The sequence below is a fragment of the Enhydra lutris genome, unplaced genomic scaffold, assembly GCF_002288905.1.
Source record: "Enhydra lutris kenyoni isolate GAN:26980312 unplaced genomic scaffold, ASM228890v2 scaffoldscaffold63, whole genome shotgun sequence".
NCBI classification, from domain to species: Eukaryota; Metazoa; Chordata; class Mammalia; order Carnivora; family Mustelidae; genus Enhydra; species Enhydra lutris.
The window spans coordinates 4,351,569-4,377,063 of record NW_019154147.1 but is presented as its reverse complement, the minus strand read 5'-3'; the positions used below and the strand labels follow the sequence as shown (position 1 = coordinate 4,377,063).

Below are 25,495 nucleotides of genomic sequence, written 5' to 3'. Positions count from 1 at the left end.
AAAAGCACACGCTGCCTGAATTCCATCCTCTTCTATTTCTTTTTTTTTTTTTTAAAGATTTTATTTATTAATTTGACAGACAGAGATCACAAGTAGGCAGAGAGGCAGGCAGAGAGAGAGGAGGAAGCAGGCTCCCCACTGAGCAGAGAGCCCGATGTGGGGCTCGATCCCAGGACCCTGGGATCATGACCTGAGCCGAAGGCAGAGGCTTAACCCACTGAGCCACCCAGGCGCCCCGATCCTCTTCTATTTCTACCAACCACCACCACCTCTTCTATTTCTACCAACCACCACCAACCCAAGGGATGGGAAAGAAACCTAATCCTTACAGACTTTTAAGAGACTGGAGCTCATCTGCTGTTCTCTACAGATTTGTAGAATGAACGGCACTATTAGGGGTGCCTGGGTGGCTCAGTGGGTTAAAGTCTCTGCTTTCAGCTCAGGTCATCATCCCAGAGTCCTGGGATCGAGCCCAAATCGGGTTCTCTGCTCAGCAGGGAGCCTGCTTCCCCTGCCTTCTCTCTGCCTACTTGTGATCTCTGTCAAATAAATAAATAAAATCTTTAAAAAGAAAAGAAAAAAAAAGAATGAATGGCACTATTTAAAAGAATTACAAAGAAAAAAAAAAAAAACTCCAGTGATAATAATGCAAGAAATCATTCTTTTCTATATCACAAAGGTCTGAAGGAAGAAGAAAGCAAACAGTAATAGGTCTATTACATGAGCCTTACAAAAAGGGGGTGGGGGGCGGGGAGATGAAAAAAAAGATTGCATCCCTGCTAATCCTTCACAGATAACTCAAGTACTCCTATGGAACTGAACTGAACCATCACAAGTTACTGTCACAGAAGCACAGGACTTTACCCAGTGTCTCCAACCAGCAGCACTGGTTCACCAAATTCCAGTGCCCTTCCCACCAGCATCGCCAGTCTCCGCATGCTCTCAGTCCACACAATGTGGCTGAATGTAGACTCCAACGTGGATACCTGAGTGGACAATTTACCTATAAAACACAGAATAAAGATTTAGCTTCTAACAGGAGTACAGCTCAATTCATATCCTCTGGGTATTTTGACCTACTCACTCAGTAATTTTAGGACATTTTCCTTGGAGAAGAGGGACTGAGGACACAATTTTTTCTTGAAATGTTTTTCAAGGACTTCTTGAATCACATCAATCTCTTCCTGCTTCCTGACTCGGCCTGCGAGAAGCATAAATCCTTTAAAAAAAAAAAAAAAGGAATCAATAAGTGTTAAGTTATAATACCAAGGGATATTGAGAACATGGAGCAACAGCAACTCTTATTAGGTGCTGTGGAGAGGGTATCTAAAGAACTACTTCGGAAAATTGCGAGAACCTACTGCAACTAACCATATGCCTGCCCTGCGCCCAGCAACATGACTTCCATGTTCTTACCCAAACACAAATGAACACATGTGCACCAAAAGACATATGTAGGAATGTTCAGAGCAGTTCTTTTCATAAGAGCTAGAAAGTGGAAATAACCCAAATGTCCACCATCAAGAGAAAGATTAAACATTTATGGTATCTCCATACAATGGGTTATAACACAATAATAATTAAACATAACAACATGGCTGAACCTCACATTAGGCTGGATGAAAAAAAGTCAAATCCAAGGAGTACACAGGACTAGCTGAAGCTCAAGCACAGGCAAAAATCAGTGTTGACAGAGGTCAGAGCAGTGGTTACCTCCAGGGGAGGTTAAGACTGGCAAAAACCATGAAAGAATCTTCTGAGGTACTGGAAAATATTCTGTATTTTGGCCTAGGTGATGATTCACATGGTATACACATATGTAAAAAAAAGGGGGGGCACGTGGGTGGCTCAGTGGGTTAAAGCCTCTGCCTTCGGCTCAGGTCATGATCCCAGGGTCCTGGGATCGAGCCCCGCATCGGGCTCTCTGCTCAGCAGGGAGCCTGCTTCCCTTCCTCTCTCTCTGCCTGCCTCTCTGCCTACTTGTGATCTCTGTCTGTCAAATAAATAAATAAAATCTTAAAAAAAAAAGATATCTAGCTTACACATGAAAAAATAGAGCACTATATTCACTTTACTATGTTACACCTGATTAAAGAGGGTTTTTGTTTTTATTTATTTTTTATTTATTTTTTTTAAAGATTTTATTTATTTATTTGTCAGAGAGAGAGAGGGAGAGAACGAACACAGGCAGACAGAGTGGCAGGCAGAGGGAGAAGCAGGCTCCCCACAGAACAAGGAGCCCGATGCGGGACTCGATCCCAGGACGCTGGGATCATGACCTGAGCCGAAGGCAGCGGCTTAACCCACTGAGCCACCCAGGCGTCCCGGGTTTTTGTTTTTAAAAAAAAAACCTGTTCCTCCATCTACTCTTTACCAGTAAAGGAAAAAAAAAAAATACTCTTGTGGGTTAGTTTTATTTACTCTCCTTATTAACCACTCCATTAATGAGTCATTAGTACCTTTCAAATCAGAAGACTCTGAAATGCTTTCTTTACTATGGAGAAACATATAAATTCTTCCCAGGGAATAAACCAGAATGAGCAATCATGAGTCTCAGATGACATAACTGCCTTTCCTCAGAACTATGACAGTGCCTGACCAACCTGTCAGTTTTCTTTTACTATTTTTTTTAAGATTTTTTTTTTTTATCTATTTGACACAGAGAGAGACAGTCCCCGCACGTGAGTGAGCACAAGTAGGGGGAGGGGTAGAGGAAGAAAGAGAAGACACGGGGCTCGATCCCAGAATCCTGGGATCATGACCTGAGCCAAAAACAGATGCTCACCAACTGAGATACTCAGGAGGCTCAAACTGACAGTTGTCTGTATAAGGCACAAGCATGACTATCTATGATTGCTGAATTGCAGATAAACAGTCCACAGAGACATCATCAACCCCCAGCCAAAACTCTTACATAGGCATTGTGCCCCTATCTGATTCCTACATGGAGCCACCTGAAGCAAAAAGAAAACTGTAAAAACCCAAACATACTAGCACAGAGGCCTGCAGGAAAGAACCATTTTCTAAAGCATCTGGTACTTGAGGGAGAAAGACTATTTTTGAAATACTCAGTAAAATGTATATATTGACCACAATTTGGGAAAGATTTATTTTAATAAGAAGATCTGATGTTATGGGGCGCCTGGGTGGCTCAGTGGGTTAAGCCACTGCCTTCGGCTCAGGTCATGTTCTCAGGGTCGTGGGATCGAGCCCCACATTGGGCTCTCTGCTCAGCGGGGAGCCTGCTTCCCTCTCTCTGCCTGCCTCTCTGTCTACTTGTGATCTCTCTCTGTCAAATAAATAAATAAAATCTTAAAAAAAAAAAAAAAAAAGAAGATCTGATGTTTGACATAACTTCACGGCGTGAGAGCATCCAACTGAAAGCATACCGTCGTTGGCTAAATGCTGCAGCCAGTCATACTCTTTCTCGGTCTGTTCAGCCAATCTGTATCTTTCAGCCCATCGAAACAGATCACGAAGGGTGATGAAGCCCTGTTTTCCAGCAAACACTGAAGAACTTCTGCGATAGGACTATTAAAATATCAAAACAAATGAAAAAGAGCAATGGCAAACACACTGTACAACCTATATAAGATTTTTAACAAATTTATGCTCCCATAAAAATGATTCATTCCACTAAGATTAATTTTTGAAAAAAGTAAATGGACTATAATCCTTTGAAGATAAATATTCAAACTCATATGTAACAATATAAATTCCAAAACACAACACCAAGAAAAAAAAGGAATTCCATTTCCTATACCATATATGTAAAAATTATGAATACAAATGATGGCAAACAGGCAGAAACATCAATCCCATAGTGTAGGAACATAGCAGTAAGACTGCTAATTATTATTAGCTTTCTAGAAACTAAAAGTACATTAATTCTGATAAAGGACACTTTTAATACCATAAAATGGAACACTCAAAAAACCAAACTGTAGCTTCACAGAATTGACAAGGGAGAGACATAAAAAGGGAATCTTTAGTTATGTCCACTCAAGGACTAGATCCATTTAAAAAACAAAAATTTGTTTGTCAAAGCCAAATTCCAATCTAAACAAAATGTTCCAAAATTATCCATAAGTACGGGACTGTTACCATAAATGACTATGAGAAAAACTATTATATGATATCAAATTGTTCATTTATAAAACCAAAAAATGTATTAATGGAGTGCATTTTGATATCCTTACTCTGAGGATATTAAAAAAATAATGGATGGACCGCTCTAACTGAGAAGGCAATCAAATTTTAAACTTTGATCACAAAATCTAATCAGTATGTTCCATTTGGCACTAAGTGAGAGAGATGAAATACCTGAAGGTCCAGCATGACTTTAACCAACTTGCTACAGTAGGAGGGTGGCAAACTACAGCGCTTATGCAAGATTGTTTCCAACTCAGAACTAGGCAATTCATCAAAATGCAATTCCACAAACCGATTCCTGAAGGCTCTAGAAAGCACCTAAGAAACACACAGGGGAAAAAAAAGAAACCATGATAAAAAAGAGCCTCTCACCCAGTTTCTAAAATGGAGGCTCTGCTATTCACCATAAAAAGAAAAACCCTTCAAAAGAAGTAAAAACATCTCAGTCTTACCAGGAAAAAATTATTACTTGACAGGGCAACAAATGGGAGTAAGGGGCAAACGCTACACACCTTTCTGCCTCCATAAAGGCCTGGTGGATTCTGGGTAGCAAAAAGCATAAACCGAGGGTGAGCTTTAACAACTTCTTGTGTTTCTGTGATGAGCAATTCACGGTTATCATCCAGTAATCTGTTCAGTGCCTCTAACACATCAGTAGGGGCCAAATTTAATTCATCTAAAATAATCCAGTAGCCCTTTCTCATAGCATCAATGAGAACACCTTAGAAAAAATAACACTGAGGATTAATGCCTAAATTAGTCCAAAGTTTTAAAAAATGTTATATGCAAATCAACCAAATCTAAACCATTGCATTTCAAAACAAATTACTCCCTGCAGCTAGTCATGCCCCCCAAATAATTTGTGATGTCAAAGATCAAGGAAGGACAATTTTCAACTAAAGTAATCATTTCACACAGAAGGAAGGCCAAGGCTGACAAATATCACATTTCCAAATTATTTCTCCCCCTGCAGTCTAATTTCATCTAAATCACCACATTCTCATATCTATTCTTAGCTTCCCTCTGTTCAGTGCTCACCACATTTTTCTGAGTCTCTAGGAAATGAAGTAGCAATTCAATTACCCTCTACAAAACTTGCTCATAGTCCTCTGTACAGCTGACAAGATCAGCGGGGCCCAAACAATGCTGGATCGCTAACCATCTTCCCTTAACCAGGGAGATCAGGGAGAAAGACAAACCAGCTATTACGGCAAAGGTTCATGTGCCTCAATTGGAAAGGATGACGTTTACCTGGGGAAATTAGTTTAAAAGAATGAACACCTGGGGCGCCGGGGTGGCTCAGTGGGTTAAAGCCTCTGCCCTCGGCTCAGGTCGTGATCCTAGGGTCCTGGAATCGAGTCCCACATAGGGCTCCCTGCTCAGCGGGGAGCTTGCTTCCCCCTCTCTCTCTGCCTGTCTGCCTACTTGTGATCTCTCTGTCAAATAAATAAATAAAATCTTAAAAAAAAAAAAGAAGAATGAACAACAATACTCGTGGAATGAAATAATCCTACCTTCTTTAAACACAAGCTTCCCTGAAGAGTCAGATGTGTAACAACCAATGTACTCCTGAATATCCGTGTGTTCGTGATTGTTAATACGCACACAATGATTACCAGAAGCTGCAGCCAGCCACCGGATAAGGCTTGTTTTACCAACTGATGTCTCTCCCTGAATCAACACTGGGTAGGTTCTTGAAAAGATCAGCCAATAAAGCAATTTAAGGAAAAAAGAAACCAGAATTCAAGTAGTGTTAAAAAGAATGTATCACTTATCACCGTAAAAAAACATGTTTATATGCCTATACACCACTAATGGAATGTTTCTAAAGCCCTGGGAAGTTTCTGTGTAAAAGGGGTTCCTCAGAAAATACTAAGGAAAGCAATCTCAACCTTTCTTGTAGTACTTGTGAGAAACTATAAATGGGACTAGCTATGACTTAAATAATGGATGATGAGTATTCATCAGCAAAATACTGGAAAACAAGCTGGACAAATAATCTGCATCTGTATTGCTTCCACCAAAAGGTGCAACGAGAAACAATGCTTTGTGCCAGGAGAAAAGTGCTAGCTCGAGAAGGTATTATTCACTCAGCCAATGAACAATAATAAAGCACTTTAAAAATTAAAGAAGTAAGACTAGAATGCCATCAATGCTTATGCTGGCGAAGCTTAAGAGAAGTAAGAGAAAAGGTCCATATACCCTGCAGAAACCACTCGGACTATGTCTCTTAGGTTTAGCTTAACAGAAGATGTAAGAATGTAGGTCTCATCTATTGTAGGTTCCTTGTCTCCCACTGAAATCCAGTATCCTTCAACCTGGATAAGCCGGCCTCCTTTTGGTTCTGGAATAGGCTGAAAGACAAAAATGTCAGAGAAATAACTGACAGTCCCATGATAACTATGACATTCTTTCAGAGAGGGGTGTAAAGAAGGAAAAGAGGTTATCACCAAGAATGCTGCCCCATTCTGGATGGTGAATCCAAAGTAATCCTAAGTCCCTAATAAGGTACTTTCTTCCTTAAGAGTTAAGGAACTAAAAAAAAAAAAAAAAAAGAGTTAAGGAATCAACATATAAACAAGCCTGTTAGTTGGTAAACCACTTTCTCAGCATCTTTCACTCCCGTGTTATTCTAGAATTTCCTCGGTCAAACTGAAATGATAGTTTTGTTTAATAAGAAAAAAAAATGTCCAACCATCAATCAGATGGGAAGTGTGTACACAAACTACAGTGTAAGTGACAAAATACTATGTAACCATTAGAAACAATGTCACAGTGATCTCTGGTACAGACACAAAAATATAGGATATAGTGAGCCTAAGAAAGGAAGCTACAGAGCAGTATTATGAGACAGTTCCTTTTAAGTTATTTATATTAGATATATGTATTAGAATTTGCCCTTGCTAAGTGAAATAAGTCAGTCAGGAAAAGACAAATACCTTATGATTTCACACATATGTGGAATTTAAGAAACAAAAATGAACAAAGAAAAAAAAAGACAAATCAAAAAAACAGACTCTTAACAATAGAGAATAAACTGGTGGTTACCAGAGGGAAGGTGGGTGAGGAGACTGTCAAACAAGCGACGGGGATTAAGAGTACACTTAACTTCAGCAACTAGTAACATACAGATTTGTTGAATCACTGTATTGTTGCATATGTGAAACTAATGTAACAATGTATATTAAATATACCGGAATTAAAATAAATAAGAAAGAATTTGCTTTGATAAACCTATATATGCACTGTCATAATTTGAATATATAACAAAATACATACATAATGTAGGTGGAAAGGCATAAGGTTTAAATCTCTAAAGAGTGGGGGTAGGATTATTGGGAATTTTCACCATCTAAGACACAACCTAATGTTTTGGAACAAATGGATTACTTTTATAATTAGAAACAAGTTTTGTTTTAAAAAAAAAGAAATTTTGATAATTTAGCCTTTCACTTATGATAAGTCAAGAAATCAAACAACATACCTGCTTCAGCAGACTTTTTACATTGCCAGAGACAATGTGTTGACAAATGAGCTTCTGAACTATTGGGTGTGATGCTCTGTCAAGCTGTGTTAAGAAACCCAAACAAAATCCCTAGGAAAAAAACCAAATACGCATAAAACTAATTACCCTTCTGCAATAACAGGTCAACTTATTTCAGGAACAAAATTGAACCTCTCGGGTGGTGCTGGTTCCCAGAACAACTTTTAAATGTGATATGATGGCAGAAAAAGGGCAGGGTCACTCTGGTATGTTCTGGGCTGAGCTGACTAAATGGAACACACAGGCAAACCTGGCATTTGCATCACCACTCCCTCCCATCCAATAGTGAGCCCATCCACCAAGCAGCTCCCCTTCAAGAACAGACTTTAGAAAGACCTCATAGAGCGAGCGCTGGATGTTGCTACACGGATTGGAAGCTGCAAATCGCAGAGCTCGACAAAGAGTCCGAAGGCTGTAGTGAGGTCTATGGCCAGTTCCATCCACCAATTTTGTCCCAGAGTCTTTCCGTAGAGCTGTGTACAAGCTACAAAAAGGATAGAGTTCAAATGACTTTGTTAACTAATAAGCATTCACTATTTTGCCATTATTCCCATTTTTTACACAAGGTCCAAAAGCCATTTTTTTAAAAAAAGATTTTATTTATTTATTTGATAGAGACACAGTGAGAGACAAAACACAAGCAGAGGGGAAGTAGGAGAGGGAGAAGCAAGCCTCCCGCCGAGCAGGGAGCCCAATGTGAGGTGGCATCCCTGGACCCCAGGACCCCAGGATCATGAGCTGAGCTGAAGGCAGGCACTTAACAACTGAGCCACCCAGGCGCCCCATCATTTTTATAGAATTAGATAGTTAAGCTGACATATGATTTCCTAGAGCATTCATCAAAACCTCTCAGACATTCTCTTTTGAATCTATTTTTCAGGGCTTCCTGCTTAGCGGGGAGTCTGCTCCTCCCATTGCCCCTCCTTTCTCTGTATCTCGCTCTCAAATAAATAAAATATTTTTTAAAAGAATTTAGTTTTCATACACTCAGGCTCTTTTAAAAGAAGGATCTATCAATTTCCTTTAGGATGAAAAGAGCAGAGAGGTGAAAAACGCTTGATCTCAGGACTCCGGGACCATGATCCAAGCTGAAGGCAGAGGCCTCAACACACCGAGCCACCTAGGTGCCCCAAAACATCAGATTCTTAACAAAAGACAGTAAGATAGGAGAAGCCCTTGGTAAGAATATACAGAGTCCAGGGGTGGCTCAGTTGGTTAAGCATCCAACTGCTGATTTTGGCTCAGGTCATGATCTCAGCGTGGTGGAATCAAGCCCTGTATCAGGGTCTGTGCTCAGAGGGGAGACTCCTTGAAATTCTCTCTTCCTCCTCCTCTACCCCTCCAACCCCCAACCCTACGCACTCTAAAATAAATCTTAAAAAAAAAGTACACACACACACACACACACACACAAACACACACACACAGAGTCTAAACACGGTGTTCCAAAGTCTGCTCCAATACAAGAGGGAAATAAAGTCCTGGTGTAATCTAATACTGATAGAGAAGCACACAGAACAAAATCATGGTATTTGAAAGGTCATAGGTATGGCCATAATCAACAATGACAAAATGTTACACAGTAGGAAAATACGGTGACTGTTACTGTTACCATTACCACACTTTAGTAATCTAGAAGACGGCAAGACGAAATAAGCTTCAGACTTAAACATGAAATGCAAGAAATTTAAAACTTCCTTAAATTCATGATCAGCTACACAAGATCAAAAGTAACCAAATGTGAGGGGCACCTGGGTGGCTCAGTGGGTTAAAGCCTCTGCCTTCAGCTCAGGTCATGATCTCAGGGTCCTGGGATGGAGCCCCGCATCGGGATCTCTGCTCAGCAGGGAGCCTGCTTCCTCCTCTCTCCCTCTCTGCCTGCCTCTGCCTACTTGTGATCTCTGTCTGTCAAATAAATAAATAAAATCTTTAAAAAAAAAAGAGTAACCAAATGTGTGTCACAGATGAAATCCAAGTTCTTGCCCAAATAGTAAGATTTGACTTGCCTCTTTGCAATCCTGCTACATGTTCTTTCTTTTTTTTTTTTTTTTTTAAGGATTTTATTTATTTATTTGAGAGGGAGACAGAGAGAGAGAGAGAACATGAGAGGAGAGAAGGTCAGAGGGAGAAGCAGACTCCCTGTGGAGCTGGAGCCTGATGTGGGACTTGATCCCGGGACTCCAGGATCATCACCTTAGCCGAAGGCAGTGGCTTAACCAACTGAGCCACCCAGGTGCCCCCACGTTCTTTCTTTTGTAGAAAGAATCTATATTCTAAGAATGGGTTATTACAAATGGAACACTTACTACTTATACTATGGCATTTTTTATGAGTCTCTGCTTTATCTAGTCTGTTTTAAATTCTGCTTTTAAATTTTAACCACACATATTTATACTTTTGTCCAAACATTCTTGGCTAACAAAAGTGTTCTAATTTTAGTATGTGGTATTGGTAAACCATTCCAAAGCATTTTTACAAATGCCTCCTTAACTATTCTTTTTAAAATAGGGCTCCAACTGGGGCTCCTGGGTGGCTCAGCTGGTTAAGTGCCTGACTTCAGCTCATGATCCCAGGGTCCAGGCTCTCTGCTCAGTGGGGAGTCTGCTTCTCCCCCTCCCTCTCCCCCTGCCTGTGCTCTCTCTCCCTCCTTGTTCCCTCTCTCAAATAAATAAAATCTTTAAAAAAAAAAAAAAAAAGCTTCAAGCCTTTATTTTCTAATCCCCATTTTGCTTTATGTGTTATTTTCCTATGCTTACCATAACCTAAAAATATGTTTCTCCTGCTTTCTGTGCTAATAGCGCTCTTGCAAACATGGTGAACATTCCTAAAACCCACCAGAATTTTTGTAAGAAGTATGACAAGCACTAACCCCACAAAGTGACAGTGTACAAGAAAGGCAAAGATTCTCCTTATGCACAGGTAAAGCAGCATTATGAAATGAAGCAGAGTGGCTATGTCGATTTTCTGAAAAAAGGCTAAAACTACAAAGAAGATTGTGCTGAGGCTTGAATGTGTTGAGCCCAACTGCAGATCTAAGAGAATGCTGGCTATTAAAGGATGTAAGCATTTTGAACTGGGAGATAAAAAGAGAAAGGGCCAAGTGATCCAAGGGCCAAGCTTCCTATTTTTTTTTTTTAAGTTTATTTATTTATTTGTCAGAGATAGAGAAAGAGAGAGAGCACAGGCAGACAGAATGGCAGGCAGAGGCAGAGGGAGAAGCAGGCTCCCTGCTGAGCAAGGAGCCCGATGTGGGACTCGATCCCAGGATGCTGGGATCATGACCTGAGCCGAAGGCAGCCACCCAAGCAACTGAGCCACCCAGGCATCCCCATATTTTGTTGTTTTATAAAGACAATAAAATCTTGAGGTTATAGTCACTTCAAAAAAATTACAGTGTGTATCTCCTTATTTATTGGTTATCTTCACCTCTTGAATTTTTAAAAGCTCCATGAGGAGATTATTTATATTTATCTTATTTATAGCTGTATCCCTAGCACCTCGGCAACTCAATAATTACTTGAACAAAAGAAGGGTAACAAACCACAAAATGCAAAGTAAAACATTAATATGATCCTATTTCAGAAGCTTGTATAGTTCTTTCTACACAACACAGACAAAACGGACTAAGTGAAGTGCCCAGAATGACAGAATTTTTTTTTGACAGAGCCCGTGCTAGAATTCAGGTTGTCTGATAGAAGACTGTGCCCTTTCCACATGGCATAAGAAACAAAAACAGAAACGGAAACAGAGGCTCAAGAAGGATGCCTGGCAGAGGACATGAACAGACATTTCTGCAAAGAAGACATCCAGATGACCAACAAACACATGAAAAAGTGTTCCACATCACTAGGCCTCAGGAAACTACAAATCAAAACCACAATGAGGTATCACCTCACACCAGTCAGAATGGCTAAAATCAACAAGTCAGGAAATGACAGATACTGGCGAGGATGCGGAGAAAGGGGAACCCTCCTACACTGTTGGTGGGAATGCAAGCTGGTGCAGCCACTCTGGAAGCATGGAGGTTCCTCAAAAAGCTGAAAATAGAGCTACTATGACCCAGCAATTGCACTACTGGGTATTTACCCTAAAGATACGAATGTAGTGATCCGAAGGGGCACGTGCACCCGAATGTTTATAGCAGCAATGTCCACAACAGCCAAACTATGGAAAGAATCTAGATGTCCATCAACAGATAAATGGATAAAGAAGAAGTGGTATATATACACAATGGAATACTATGCAGCCATCAAAAGAAATGAAATCTTGACATTTGCAACGATGTGGATGGAACTAGAGGGTATTATGCTGAGTGAAATAAGTCAATCAGAGAAAGACAATTATCATATGATCTCCCTGATATGAGGAATTTGGGAGGCAACATTGGAGGTTTGGGGGGTAGGGAAGGAAAAAATGAAACAAGATGGTATCGGGAGGGAGAAAAACCATAGGAGACTCTTAATCTCACAAAACAAACTGAGGGTTGCTGAGGGGGAGGAGGGAGGGGGTGGTTGGGTTATGGACATTGGGGAGGGTATGTGCTATGGTGAGTGCTGTGAAGTGTGTAAGCCTGACGATTCATTGACCTATACCCCTGGGGCTAATAATATATTATATGTTAATAAAAAATTAAACTAAATAAATAAAAGGCAGATATTAATAACAAAAAAAAAAAAAGAAGAAGAAGAAGAAGAAGGATGCCTGGGTGGCTCAGTCAGTTAAGCATCTGCCTTTGGCTCAGGTCATGATCCCAGGGTCCTGGGATCGAGTCCTGTATCAGGCTCCTTGCTCAGAGGGAGCCTGCCTCTCCCCTGCTTGTGGGGGCATACTCTCTGACAAATAAATAAAATCTTTTAAAAAATAAATAAATAAAATGCTTTGCAGTTTAGAAAATGCATTCTTATAAGGAAGGAAGGAAGGATGGAAGGGAGGAAGGAGAAAAGAAAGAAAGAAAAGGCAAGGCTCAAGAAAGCAGCAAGCCACATGGCCAATTTGAACTTTATTCAGCTAAGCCTCAATTAATTCTAATCCCCAGTCACTCACTGTATCAACCTCTTCCTCCCTGCATCCCACATAACGAACATGCAAATTGCAAAAAGTAAGATTTCATCAAGACAGAGCAAAATAGGGTGAGCCTGGTGGTGGGTATTAAAAAGGACATTTATTGCATGGAGCACTGGGTGAGGTATATAAACAATGAAACTTGGCACACTAAAAAAATAAAATGAAATTAAAAAAATGAAAATACAAGTCATTTACATTCTGGGGATGTAAACTCCTAGCTATGAATACAGAAGTAATTAGGAGAGCATTATCTAATTGTTTACATATTCTCATCAGTAATAATTCTTAAGCTTTCAATGTAGCTTCATTAGGAAAATCCATGGGAGTTCATACTTTAAAATAGAAACCTTAATGATAATCCTTCTCCAGTCAGAAGCAAAAAGGAATAATACATGTGCATTAGGCACACATGTTCAGGCGAAAAGTTTATGAAGAGAAACCAAAGAGAACCTACTTGATGATTCCTTGCACTGTGGTCTTATTCACACTCAGTCCTTTCAGATAATCCACAATAAGAATTTGTAAATCTTCTTTACTTTCCAATTCTTCTACATAAAGTTCTGTGAACCTGTAAGACAACGATTATTAAATAATAACTTTTTAGGAAGTTAATATAGCTATTCTGACAATTAAAAAATACAAAACACAGGGGCGCCTGGGTGGCTCAGTGGGTTGAGCCTCTGCCTTCGGTTCAGGTCATGATCTCAGGGTCCTGGAATCGAGCCCCGCATTGGGCTCTCTGCTCGGCAGGGAGCCTGCTTCGCCCCCTCCTCTGCCTGCCTCTCTGCCTACTTGTGATCTCTCTGTCAAATAAATAAATAAAATCTTTAAAAAAAAAAACCCACACACACAAGGGGCGCCTGGGTGGCTCAGCCAGTTAAACATCTGCCTTTGGCTCAGGTCATGATCCCAGGGTCTTGAGATCAAACCCCTCATCCCCTCACCAAGCTCCCTGCTCAGTGGGAAGCTGGCTTTTCCCCTCTCCCTCTGCCTCTCCGCCCTGGCTTGTTTTCTCTTTCTCTCTTTTCCTCTCTCTCACAAGTGTGCGCTCAAATAAAATCTTTAAAAAAAATACAAAACACAAGAAATTATATAAACTCATTTTAATTGCTTATAAAATATGAAAGCCTTTCATCTAAATAAAAACTGACCATAATGAAATAAAAGAAGACATTTATCCTTACTTTCAGAGGTGTTATTATAACGGCATGTGACAAAAAAAAAATACACAACAAAAAGCACCCTCATCATCAAAAATAAAATCATTGGAGCAAAGAAAATACAATGTCTCTAATTTATAAAATTTTCCTAAAAAGGTTTTATTACTCTTGTAATGCGGGGATAGGAATCTTAAAATATTTTAGCACTATTTTAAAACTCAACATTCAACAAAAGGTCACCAACAAATATAAGATCATTATCTTTTTCCAAATGCTACAAACATAAAATACCAACAAAATACCTTGTTGGTGTCAGTCAGTGTTTAATGAACACTGAAAATTAAAAGGCCTTTTACAAACCACTGGCCTCAACCAAGAGGATTCAGTTCCTAAAATGCACTTATACTGTTAAATGTTATACTGTTTTACCAGTATGTGAAAGTTTTTCTGGTAGCTATAAGGTTATTCAAAGGAGGAAAAAAATTAATTTTCTATAATATCTGTGAGCCATTAAGTGTCATACAAACAACCCAAAGGAAGAAACTCTCCTGTTCTGGAGTCCTCTGTAGTCCTACCACCTAGAAAAAGTAGAGGAATATGACAAATAAGGAAGGATTCCTCTTATCAGAGATCAAGAAATTTCAAGCATTGTTATGAGGTTTGGTTATGTTAATATTACCAATCAATCAATAAAGAAAACTTTAAAAAAAGAAAGAAAGAAAGAAATCCCCAGGAATCAGGCCATGTCCCCTCACCTGTTTCTTATTCCTGGTGGGAGATTTCTTTTGCCCACATCTGTTGCTGGGTTCATGCACGCAAATAAACGGAAGTCAGGATGCCGAACCAGTGGTTCTGTTAGGAGAAAATTACAAATTCTCAACTGGTAATAGCAAGTGATCAGTCACAGGTGCCCGGGGAAGACTATCTAACACCACAGAACCTCAGGCCAGGAAACCCTGCCTCAGACTCAGCAGCACTGGAACTGGCTGCTCAAACCATCCTTACCTTTCCTGAAACCCCACTGAAACCAATTTCCAGACCTATGTACCAACTTAATCTTACACTCCCCTTCCACTATCTTTGAAGGTATGGTTGTTCATTATTATTTATGTTTTATTACCTATTCACCAGCATATATTTTGTCACTCAGTGTGCATGTCTATTACTTACTACCCAAATAATTTAAATTCTTATTCTTTGCATTCCCCATGCCACCTAACTTAGCAGAAAATTAGTACTATGGAATGAACACTGGGAGGGCTACATAATCTACCTAACCAAAAGAATCTTACTCTAAAAAGACCAAAAGGCCTGGGACCAAGTTAACCTTAATGGGATCAAGTGGTACCTGTGTCTCCTCGATCCAGCAATACCAGGGAGCCAGAGGAGCCTTCAAGTAAACCACTGAGACATTCTAATGTTTCTGGAGCAGCCAGATTAATCTCATCCAACAAGATCCACTCTCCTTTCTTTATGGCTTGAGCTAGCGTACCCTAAAAGCAGAGAAAGTAAACTGTTAAAAATCCATTGCAAATAAGGATACACTCACCAAGGGCAGTTACGTAAGCAGGGTTAGAAATAAGAAGTGAGCTCAAACCTTTTGTGCTTGATGAGCTTTCACCCTAAATGCAAATGGCCACCAGCTTGTTGTAAGAGCTAAGGCCAAGTCAACCATTTTTAAATGTCCGGAGGGGCAAGGAAGTATCTTTGAGCCTAACAGAGGGGTGCAACAAACTAAATCATCTCAGTAGCTAGACAGTCAAGTAACTAACAACTTACAATGTAGTCCGACGTTTATCAGTACCCGAATGGTTATTAAAAGCACCCAAAATAAATACAGGGTCAGGTGAGGAGTATGCAAAGGGGAGATAAAAGACTAAATCAGGAGACTGCAGTTGTTGTAATACATGGTCTTTCACATTTGCTGGAGAATATCAAAATAAATCTTTCCTCATCTTCACTGATTTAGCTCTTCAAATTCTATTTCCGAGAGCACTGAAAAATAAATCTTATAATCCACTCACTGACATATCAAAACCTAAATTGTTTTATTATTAAGTGGCTTTATACTTATGCTTTCATGATGATCCTACCAGAAGCTTCTAAAAATTTAATTGAAAACAATAAAACAGAATAAATGTATTGAACTCCAGTGAAATGCCAAGTCATGAAATAGGTATACACCCTATTTTGAGAGCACTTGACATCCTAATTGGTTATTTTTAAAATAATCCTATTAACATTAAGCACTGATAACCAATTTCCCACAAAGATGTACACAATCAAAACAAGATCAAACAAGAGCCTACCTCCTTTTATGGTGTAAAGTATGCCACAGACACAATTTTTTAAAAATAAGAATTAAAAATCTTAAGTCATGAAAATTTAATTGAGCCGGTTCTTCCCAGACCTCAAGTGAATAGATCCAAATCTATACCCCGCCCTCAAAACCCTCCTCATGCAACAGAGTTCACTAGTTGTCCTCACCTGCAACTTTAAAAATAATGGTGCTCATCAAGGCCTTATAATTTCTGTAAAGGACATTTTTCAGAATCATTCCCCTGAAGCACTATTTCATTAGTGTTTAAATCTTAAACACCAAGCACTAAAAATATCAACATAAAGAGAATACAAAATAGTAGCCAGCCTAAACTTGTATTTTGTATCAAACATTCTTTTAACCTAAATAAATGAACCAAAATACCTCTACAAATGCAAACAATAGAGCATTTTCAGTCATTTTCATCTGTTGTTGAGCATGGTTGAGTCTAAGACCAAATGCTTCCCACTTCTCTTTTAGGAGTAACCCTAGAAAAGATTAAAGATGAGAACTTAACATAGATTTTAGGTTGTAACACATAGAACTTAAACACAAACAAACAAAAAAAAATAACAAAACTCAAATAAAAATCAAAGATCTTAGATATAGAAAAAAATAAATCCAAGTACTTATATAATGTTATACGCCAGCCACTATAGTAATCAGTTCATCTCTGTGCATGTGTACATTAGTTAATTCTTTCACCCCTCACCATAGCCCTTTGAAGTAGGTACCCTTAGCCCCATTTCATGGGTGAGGAAGGACAGAGAAGATAACTAAGCTACCAAAAGCCCTTTGGCTGTAGAACCCAGCTTTTTGGAAACAACTTATTTTCTAAGGAAATATGACTTATTGACCAATAAGTTGTAGTTGTTCATCAACATTACCAACCATGCTTTTATGGAAATCATGCCTAGAATCACAAAAGGAGCAATTCTTATGAATCGGTCGTCTTTGCCCTACATCCTAGAAAGCTCCAATCTGTACGGCTTCATTCTTCCCCACACTCCTCTGCTAACTCTGTGAGGGAATCTGAGTTTGTCTGCCCGATGCACAGCGAAGTCAATCACGGAGACACTGAGTGTGCAGCAAGAATTTACTCAAGAGGCAGCAGAATGACGAGACTCAGGAAAAGCAAGCCTCAAATCCGCCCTTTCCAAAGAGAGAGAGTCAGGGATACTTACAGGCAAGTGAAAACAAGTCTGGGTAAAATGCTGCATCTGCAATTTTCGTCTGCAGCTGTACCTATTATTCGTCCCCTTAGCTCCCTGGTTACCAGTTTCAATCCCCACTCTCTTTTTTTTTTCCCTAAGATTTGGTTTATTTATTTATTTGAGAAAGAGCAAGAGTAAGAGAATATAAGCAGGGGGAGTAGCAGAGGGAGAAGCAGACTCCTCACTGAACAGGGAGCCCAACATGGGGTTCAATCCCAGGACCCTATCCCAGGACCGTGGGATCACGACCTGAAGCAAAGGTAGGTGCTTACCCGACTAAGCCACCTAGGAGCCTGCCCCCAACTGTCTTTTGATCATGATTCATTCTTGAGGGAACTGGAATGACAAGAGCTCTAGCTACTTCCTGCTGAAACAGGATGCAGTTTGGGGGTTTGAAGAATCAAACAATTTCATGCCTTCTTGGAAATATTCCCTTGTACTTGGCTTAACATGTATATTCTGCTTGACCAAAACAGCAGTTTCTTCTTTGGTTGTTTTGGAGCAACACTGGAAAGCTGACATACCCAGCAACTAGACAAGCTACTAGAAGTGCTGAAGTCCTTTATCTACATGCAACAAATAAACTTCATCAAGAAGAAGGAGCTTGGGCGCCTGGGAGCCACTGGGTGGCTCAGTGGGTTAAAGCCTCTGCCTCCGGCTCAGGTCATGATCCCAGGGTCCTGGGATCGAGCCCCACATCGGGCTCTCTACTCAGCAGGGAGCCTGCTTCCCCCTCTCTGTGCCTGCCTCTCTGCCAACTTGTGATCTCTGTCAAATAAATAAATAAATAAATAAATCAATCTTTAAAAAATAAAAGAAGAAGAAGGAGCTTTACAATTTGGGAAAGAGTTGTATACCTAATGCTGTTTTTCGTTAGTTTCACAAATTTTTACCTAGTTCAGTTTTATGATCTTAAAGGTATCAAAAACTGTATTTGGCAAAACTCCTTCCCATGAACTGCCTGAAGCTGTAACATATTTGGAAGACCGTTAGAGTAAAACAACAACTATAAATGAGAAAAGGCTCAAAATTGGCCATGGTTAAATACCGGATCAGAGTTCATTATAATGCAGCTGAAATTTGGTGCAGGGAACCATAATGCAAGGAATATAATGCAGGGAAATTTGGTGATTACTGGGGCACACAACATTTTATTTATTAGAATTACAAGTGATGACACTGTACCAGGACAGATTAAAATCTTATAACCTAAGAAGGTTTATCATCATTTATTTGACAAAGCTTCCCATGTAATGACATGCCAAACAAATAAGCCTAATTAGTAAAAAAGACTTCATTCAGAAGTTGAATTTTGGGAAGTTTTGTCAGAAATATCAGGAAGTTTTGAAGCATATGCCAAAATAGGATTACAGGTCATTACAAAACTTAATTACCTATTTAGTAAATGCAACACTAAGAGATTGTAAAGGCAAAGTTGTTAGCTTGGGACTTTTAACATTGAAAAGATTCAACTTTCTGAAGCAATAAAGGACCTAACAGAGACAAAATGTAGAAATTTTGTTTTTCCAAACAGATTACATTAATGATAAAGAAAAACCTAGACCAATAATCTAAGGAAACTGCCATTTAACATGAAAACCTAATTCCAATTTTATGTCGGTGCACTTCTGATATTAAAACTTACTCATTCCAACAAGATAAATTCTTTAAAAATTAATGAAGTCCCTTCCTTTTTCCTCCTTGTCATCTCCCATGTTAACATAACACTTATCAGGACGCAGACAACCAGGGTACAGCATGGGTCTGATTTCTTGTGGTGGGTGCAGTGACGTGCTGACGAGAATCTCCATCAGAAGAGAAGGACTCTCAGCTATAGGGGCACTGTCAACAGTCCTCAACCCTGAGACACCATCAGGGACTGCCCTGACTGAAGACAGCTGCCTTGCCAAGGGCATGCCCTCTTCCTAGGTGGTCATATCCAATGACTATTATAAAAGTTCAGCCCCAATTTTGTCCCAATTTAGGATGGTTCTGAAGGGTAATTCAAATTTGGAACTCCTCAGAGCGTCAGCTAAGGCTTCTTTTGATACTGTATCACTGCTCAACTTCTGCCTCTTATTCTCTTACTCTCGTCTCTTTCCCGGGTATTGATCACTCCCTAATAAACTTCACATACTAATACCCATCATCTTAGTGCCTACCACGCACATAGTTCCTTTCCAAAGACTCCCTTCTCATAAACCTTCTACAACTTTCCTTTTTACATTCACATTTTGTCTTCAATTTTCCCTCTTAAATAACCAGTCTCACTTTCCTTGCATAGAGTTGTCTCCCTTATCATTTCCAGTAATTCTATGTATTAGAACTTTTAACTCTTAGAAACTTTAAGTTTCTAGTAAAAACTAAGTAGTAACTAATTATGAACTATTTGTTGTACCGGCATTCCTTAGATTGGTGAATTTATGACATTTAAGAATTTTTAGAAATATATGCCTTATCTCAGCATGGCACAAAACACGTTTATTAGCAAACCCAAATATCTTTAGTTTCTCTGTAAGAGGGGGCCAAAATCAGATAAACCTATGTTTAGTAATTAATGTTTTATCTTAATTTAGAAACGACCTAGATGTTTAGTGAATTTACTTAACTCATCATTGAACTTAGAAAAACTTTAAAGTTTTAGGTTACCAAAGATCTCGAAAGCTACTGAAAAGTTTACCTGTAAACCTTTTTATCTTATTTACATCTATTTGTTCTGAACAGTTTTATTCAGATTACCCATAAAGACTTTAAAAAACAAAGTCATTTGCCCAAGCTACATATTTTTTAAAAAAATTTATATCAACTTAATTGACTTAAATCCAGGCAGAATAAAAGTTTATGCTGATAGTTCTAATGACCTATTTTTATTATACCAACAACTTTAAATCAACTTTAATACCGAATCTTTTTCAGATCATGTGAACTTGAAAAACTTGGATTAGTTTCTGAGTTTTAGAATGCCCAATTCTCATAAGCACTTGCCTTCAGGCCAACTTAAATAGCGCTCCTTTACAAACTAATTTTAGCACTACTATCCAGAAGTGGAGAAAATATCTCGTATTTACAATATAGATGAACATATATACAAATACACAAATAAGATGCAAACAAAATCTTACAGAACAAATCCAATTGAAAGATGGTATTATCATTTATGGATTCATTAACTGGTCATTGTTATTCAGAGTCTAATGAATATTACGGTCAAGCAGTGTTACAAAAAAAAATCTTTTTTTCTCTCCTAAGTTTGTAACTAAACACTGCTGCATTCAGGAATCAAACTGTCATTTCCCATTTCCAATTAGAATGTGGCTGATTTTACATCCAAAGATGTGAACAAAAACTGCAGCAGCAAACCAAACGATGCCCAGAATACTTCTGTGAGCACTGGCTGCCCCCTAAAAGTCGGGGCTTCACCAACTGAAACAAATGGCTTCCTAGTCAAGGGGGCTAAGAGAGTCAAGCCAAATGGGAGGAAGAAATAAGCTCACCAAGACACATCTGCCCCGACCAAAAACTATTTCCTTGCCACAGGAGTTAAATTAAGCTCTGAATGCTGGCAACACCCAGTCAGAGTGGGGCTCAGGGACAATTCCTAGGACAAAGAGCCTAAGTAAATGCTTAAACTTGTCACCAAATTCTTGTCAGCTGGCAGCTCATGAACCACTGGCAAAAAGCTCCTGGCTGGCTCACCAACGTCAGAACTAAACCCAAGTTCATGTGCCTGACACAGAGCAAAGCCGACTGAGTATGTAGCAAGGAAAGGTGTTTACTCAAGAGACAGCCAAGGGGCACCTGGCTGGCTACCCATAGAGCATGCAACTCGCGATCTCGGCCTTACAGGTCCAAGCCCCACTTTGGGTGGAGATTACTTAAATATAAAATCTAACAAAAACAAAACAGAACAAAAAGGCACCCAAACAAAAACAAGGAGATGGGACAATAAGCCTCAAATCTGCCTTACAGGGGAGCAGAGTCAGAGATGTTTAAAGGAAAACACTGCAGACTCGTTTATTAGTCTGCAGGTGTGCTTATTAATCCTACTAACCCTTTGGTCACTGGTTTCAATTCTGCTAATAAGCCCCAGCCTCATGGCCTCCCACCAGCAGTACAGGTCCTATTCTTTTTTTTTTTTAGTACAGGTCCTATTCTTACCAGTTTCACTTTCTTTTCCATCCTTGTTGACAGCCGACTTGTGCACATGCTGCATTAGTCTGAGGAGATCATGCCACCGTTTCTGCCTGTAGCACGTCTGAATATGCCCCAAGAATGTAAAGTTTTGCTTCTTGGAAAACGTCTGGGCAAAGAGTTCTTCAAATGACTCCCGTAAGGGCAGCCAAATAAGCTTATGGTCCACCGGTTTGTAACTGAAACAAAAGGTAAATGTAATTCCCAAACTTCTGAAGCTAACAGAAATTAGAAATGCTGTCACAGAATATAGGAATAGGTCTAAGATTTCATTTAATCAAAATCAAAAATAATACCAAGATCTATGTTAAAGTTTTATTTCTTTTTTAAAGATTTATTTATTTGAGAGAGAGAGTGAGAGAGAAGGATGAGGGGGAGAGGGAGAGAAATCCTTAAGCAGATTCCAGGCTGAGTGTGGAGCCCAACTTGGCGCTCAATCCCAAGACCCTGAGATCATGACCTGAGCCAAAATAAAGAGCCGGCCACTAAACCAACTGAGATACCCAGGCCCCTTGGTGTTAAAGTTCTAAATTATAATCTATTTTCTCCACACCCAGTGTAAAAACTAGTATTAGGTAAACAGTATTATGAAAAAAACTGGAAATTCCTAGTTGGACAGTGAGAGGCATGTCACTTATTTTCCTAACATGTTTAAATAAACATCATATATAGCACTTAATGATACAACATATTTTATTAAGATTGGCCAAAAAGTTTCCAGGATATTTTAGAAGAAAATACAACATCTGAAATTGATTAACTTAAAGTGAGCACAACTCACAGCTTCTCAATTGACAGGGAGAGGATACTGCTTTTTTTTTTTCCTAATTTTATTTATTTATTTGATAGAGATCACAAGTAGGCAGAGAGGTAGGCACAGAGAGAGAGAGGAGGAAGCAGACCCCCGCTGAGCAGACAGCCCGACGCAGGGGCTCGATCCCAGGACTCTGGGATCAAGACCTGAGCCGAAGGCAGAGGCTTTAACCCACTGAGCCACCCAGGCGCCCCAAGGATACTGCTCTTAAAGAGACTGAAATGGGGCCAGGGAAAGGGGAAAGCAACAGTATCTCAGACATTGCAATTGTTTGTGGCCCTCCAAAGCTCAACATTTTATTTCTTAGTATTTAGATGCTCTTATTCTTTAGCATTTCTCTGGTTAGGGAGCTAGGAAATTAATCCATATAAATTTTATTTATTTTAAGCATTAGGTTCCACACCCAGTGTGCAGCCCAACACAGGGCTTGAACTCACTACCCTAAGATCAAGACCTGAGCTGAAATAAAGAGCTGGACACTTAACCAACTGAGCCACCCAGGTGTCCCTCATATAAAGTTTAATTTAACATTCAAGGGCAGGGGTGATAACAAAGAGTTGAGGAACACCTGCTGTAGCAAAAAGTTGCTCAGGCAGCACAAACTGTTCCTGAAAAACCTCAAATATACAATTTTCTGAAACCTAAGATACTATATACTATAATCACAGGGCCATGAAACAATACGAAATATGTTTCAGAATAGTCAAGCACAACTAGAGAACTGGACACTACTTACTCATTGGACTGTGAGGGAGGAACCATGAAATGAGTAACACCAAGGCCCTGATACAGAGCATCTATGAAAGAGTCTGATTCCAGAGAGAAAGAGCATGAGAACTTCAAACTCATTTACACTTACCAGTTAGCACTAACACACTAGTAAAGATATTTATTTACTCTATTTATTCAACAAAAATTTACTGAGTACCTGTTAGTTGTTAGGCACTGAGTAAACAAGACCCATAAGGTCCTGCCCCACTGTAGCTTACAATCCAAAGAAAGAGACAATAAGAAAATATATCTACTATAAAACATCAAGTAGTAGTGAGTGCTATGAATATAAATACAAAGGATTGGGTGAAGAAGGCACTGGTAATTTAGACATGGTAGTCAGAAAGACTTGGTTAAAGATGGGAATTTGAAGGTGACCCAAATCAAGCACGGAAAGGAGGTAAGCCAAACATCTGTGGGCGGCAAGGGATGTCAGAGAGAGCACAGCGAGCATCTAGGTGTAATATGCAAAAGTGTGTGGCTGGAGCTCAGTGGCAGAGCCAGACAAAGGAAATTATATCAGAGAAGTGCCAGTGCCAGATTATGAAGGACCTCAGAAGTCAAAAAATGCCTTTGGAGTATACTCTAAATGGCCTGAAAATCGGTGAAAGGATTTGAGACATGTGTTCTGATGATACCTTTGAAGGACCATTAACTATTGAATGGAAGAGAAACCTTTGGGAAGTTAGGAGTAGAAGCAAAGCTGAGAGACCGATAGACTGGACCAAGGAAACAATGATGAACAAAAGTAGTGAGGAACTGAACAAAACACAAACTTTATTTAAATAAAATTGCTAGTCTTAAAGATGACAGTACAAATGGAACCCAAAGCTAACTGAGGCAGCAGAGTAATGATCAAATACACAGACACTCGGGTGCCTGGGTGGCTCAGTGGGTTAAAGCCTCTGCCTTTGGCTCAGGTCATGATCCCAGGGTCCTAGGATCGAGTCCCACATTGGGCTCTCTGTTCCGCGGGGAGCCTGCTTTCCCCCTCTCTCTCTGACTACCTCTCTGCCTACTTGTGATCTCTGTCAAATAAATAAATATTAAAAAAAGAAAAACCACAGACACTCTGTATAGATGGCCTTGGTTCAAACAAGAACCAGCCTCAATAAGTACCTCAATAAGGTACTTAATCCCTCATGTATAAAATGGGGTAATAGTCTGTGCCTCATGGTTGCTAAAAATGCAAACTGAGTTAACACAAATAAAGGACTACAGGGCGCTGGGTGGCACAGTCGGTTAAGTGACCCACTCTTGGTTTAAGATCAGGTCACAATCTCAGGGTCCTGGGATCTAGCCCTGCATTGAGCTCCGTGCTTAGTGGGGAGTCTGCTTGAGGATTCTCTCTCTCTCCTCCTGCTCTGCCCCGCACACTCTCTTGCTCTCTCTCTAAAATAAATAAATAAATAAATCTTTAAAAAATAAACCAACAAAAAATAAGAAATAAAGGACTCCAAATAGTGCCTGGAACCTGAATACATACTAGAATTAGCTGTTATAATTATTAACATTATTAAGTGGCTCAAGTCTATTGAATTCATGAAAGTAGCAGCTTAAAACTGCAAAAGAGACTAAAAGAAGCATCTGTTCATTTAAAGCACAGCATAGTGGCTGAGACAGTTAAGTCAATAAAAGTCAATTTTTCAAGTGATGAAAAAAATGAATTAACATATACACATTTCAGAAAGAAAGAAAAAAATGAGCTGCAACACAAATACTCAGCGGGAACTAACCTGACACCTGAGAGAACATAACACTGAGAGTGTATGTAAGAATTCACTTGAAATTGGCTAAAAGAAAATGACTAATACTGTAACATGTGAAAGAACATAAATCAGTACATGCTGAGTAACTGAAATGATAAACACTGTTCTTCATTTTAGAATCAGGTTTCCAAATTTATGAGCACGCACTTCTGCCCTGTTCTCTTCAGTACAGAGGTTTCCACGGGTGGCAAAGAAAGAGGATGCAAGTTGGTGGCTTCTCCATTTCTATGAGACCTTTAATTCTCCTCCCATTTTTTTTCTCTCCTTCATTGCCAACTTCTCCAAGGGTCATGTTTCTCCCTCAGAGGCTGCCCTTACCAATCCCCTTCTCTATAAAGAATGCTGTGAACCTGTGCTCTGGGTTTTGCCATTTAGTCCTAGAGTTTCTCCTTCTGGAATGATTTTATCTGCTTCATCTAAGTCCTCTGTGTCCTCTACGCTTTTTCAGAGTCTCATCATAAGTTCTCTTCACCCCCAACTCTGTTGGAACTTGGTT

The 25,495-nt window shown here is 39.5% G+C and overlaps 1 protein-coding gene and 1 pseudogene across 3 annotated transcripts in view; one reads left to right on the top strand and one right to left on the bottom strand.

Annotated features, from left to right (window-relative positions):
- Positions 1-25,495, bottom strand: part of LOC111158834 (midasin AAA ATPase 1) — a 168,551-nt gene that overhangs the window by 97,953 nt on the left and 45,103 nt on the right. For all 3 annotated transcript variants that reach the window (XM_022521117.1, XM_022521118.1, XM_022521119.1), the window contains 14 exons: positions 21,613-21,824; positions 16,625-16,728; positions 15,269-15,413; positions 14,676-14,772; positions 13,215-13,328; positions 8,033-8,180; positions 7,637-7,747; positions 6,355-6,506; positions 5,667-5,845; positions 4,665-4,873; positions 4,324-4,470; positions 3,390-3,531; positions 1,085-1,219; positions 865-1,003 (listed from right to left, as the gene is read on the bottom strand). In XM_022521117.1, the coding sequence (XP_022376825.1) occupies positions 865-1,003; positions 1,085-1,219; positions 3,390-3,531; positions 4,324-4,470; positions 4,665-4,873; positions 5,667-5,845; positions 6,355-6,506; positions 7,637-7,747; positions 8,033-8,180; positions 13,215-13,328; positions 14,676-14,772; positions 15,269-15,413; positions 16,625-16,728; positions 21,613-21,824 (2,034 nt within the window). The remainder of the gene's footprint in view (positions 1-864; positions 1,004-1,084; positions 1,220-3,389; positions 3,532-4,323; positions 4,471-4,664; positions 4,874-5,666; positions 5,846-6,354; positions 6,507-7,636; positions 7,748-8,032; positions 8,181-13,214; positions 13,329-14,675; positions 14,773-15,268; positions 15,414-16,624; positions 16,729-21,612; positions 21,825-25,495) is intronic.
- On the top strand, positions 10,502-13,103 carry LOC111158759 (annotated as a pseudogene).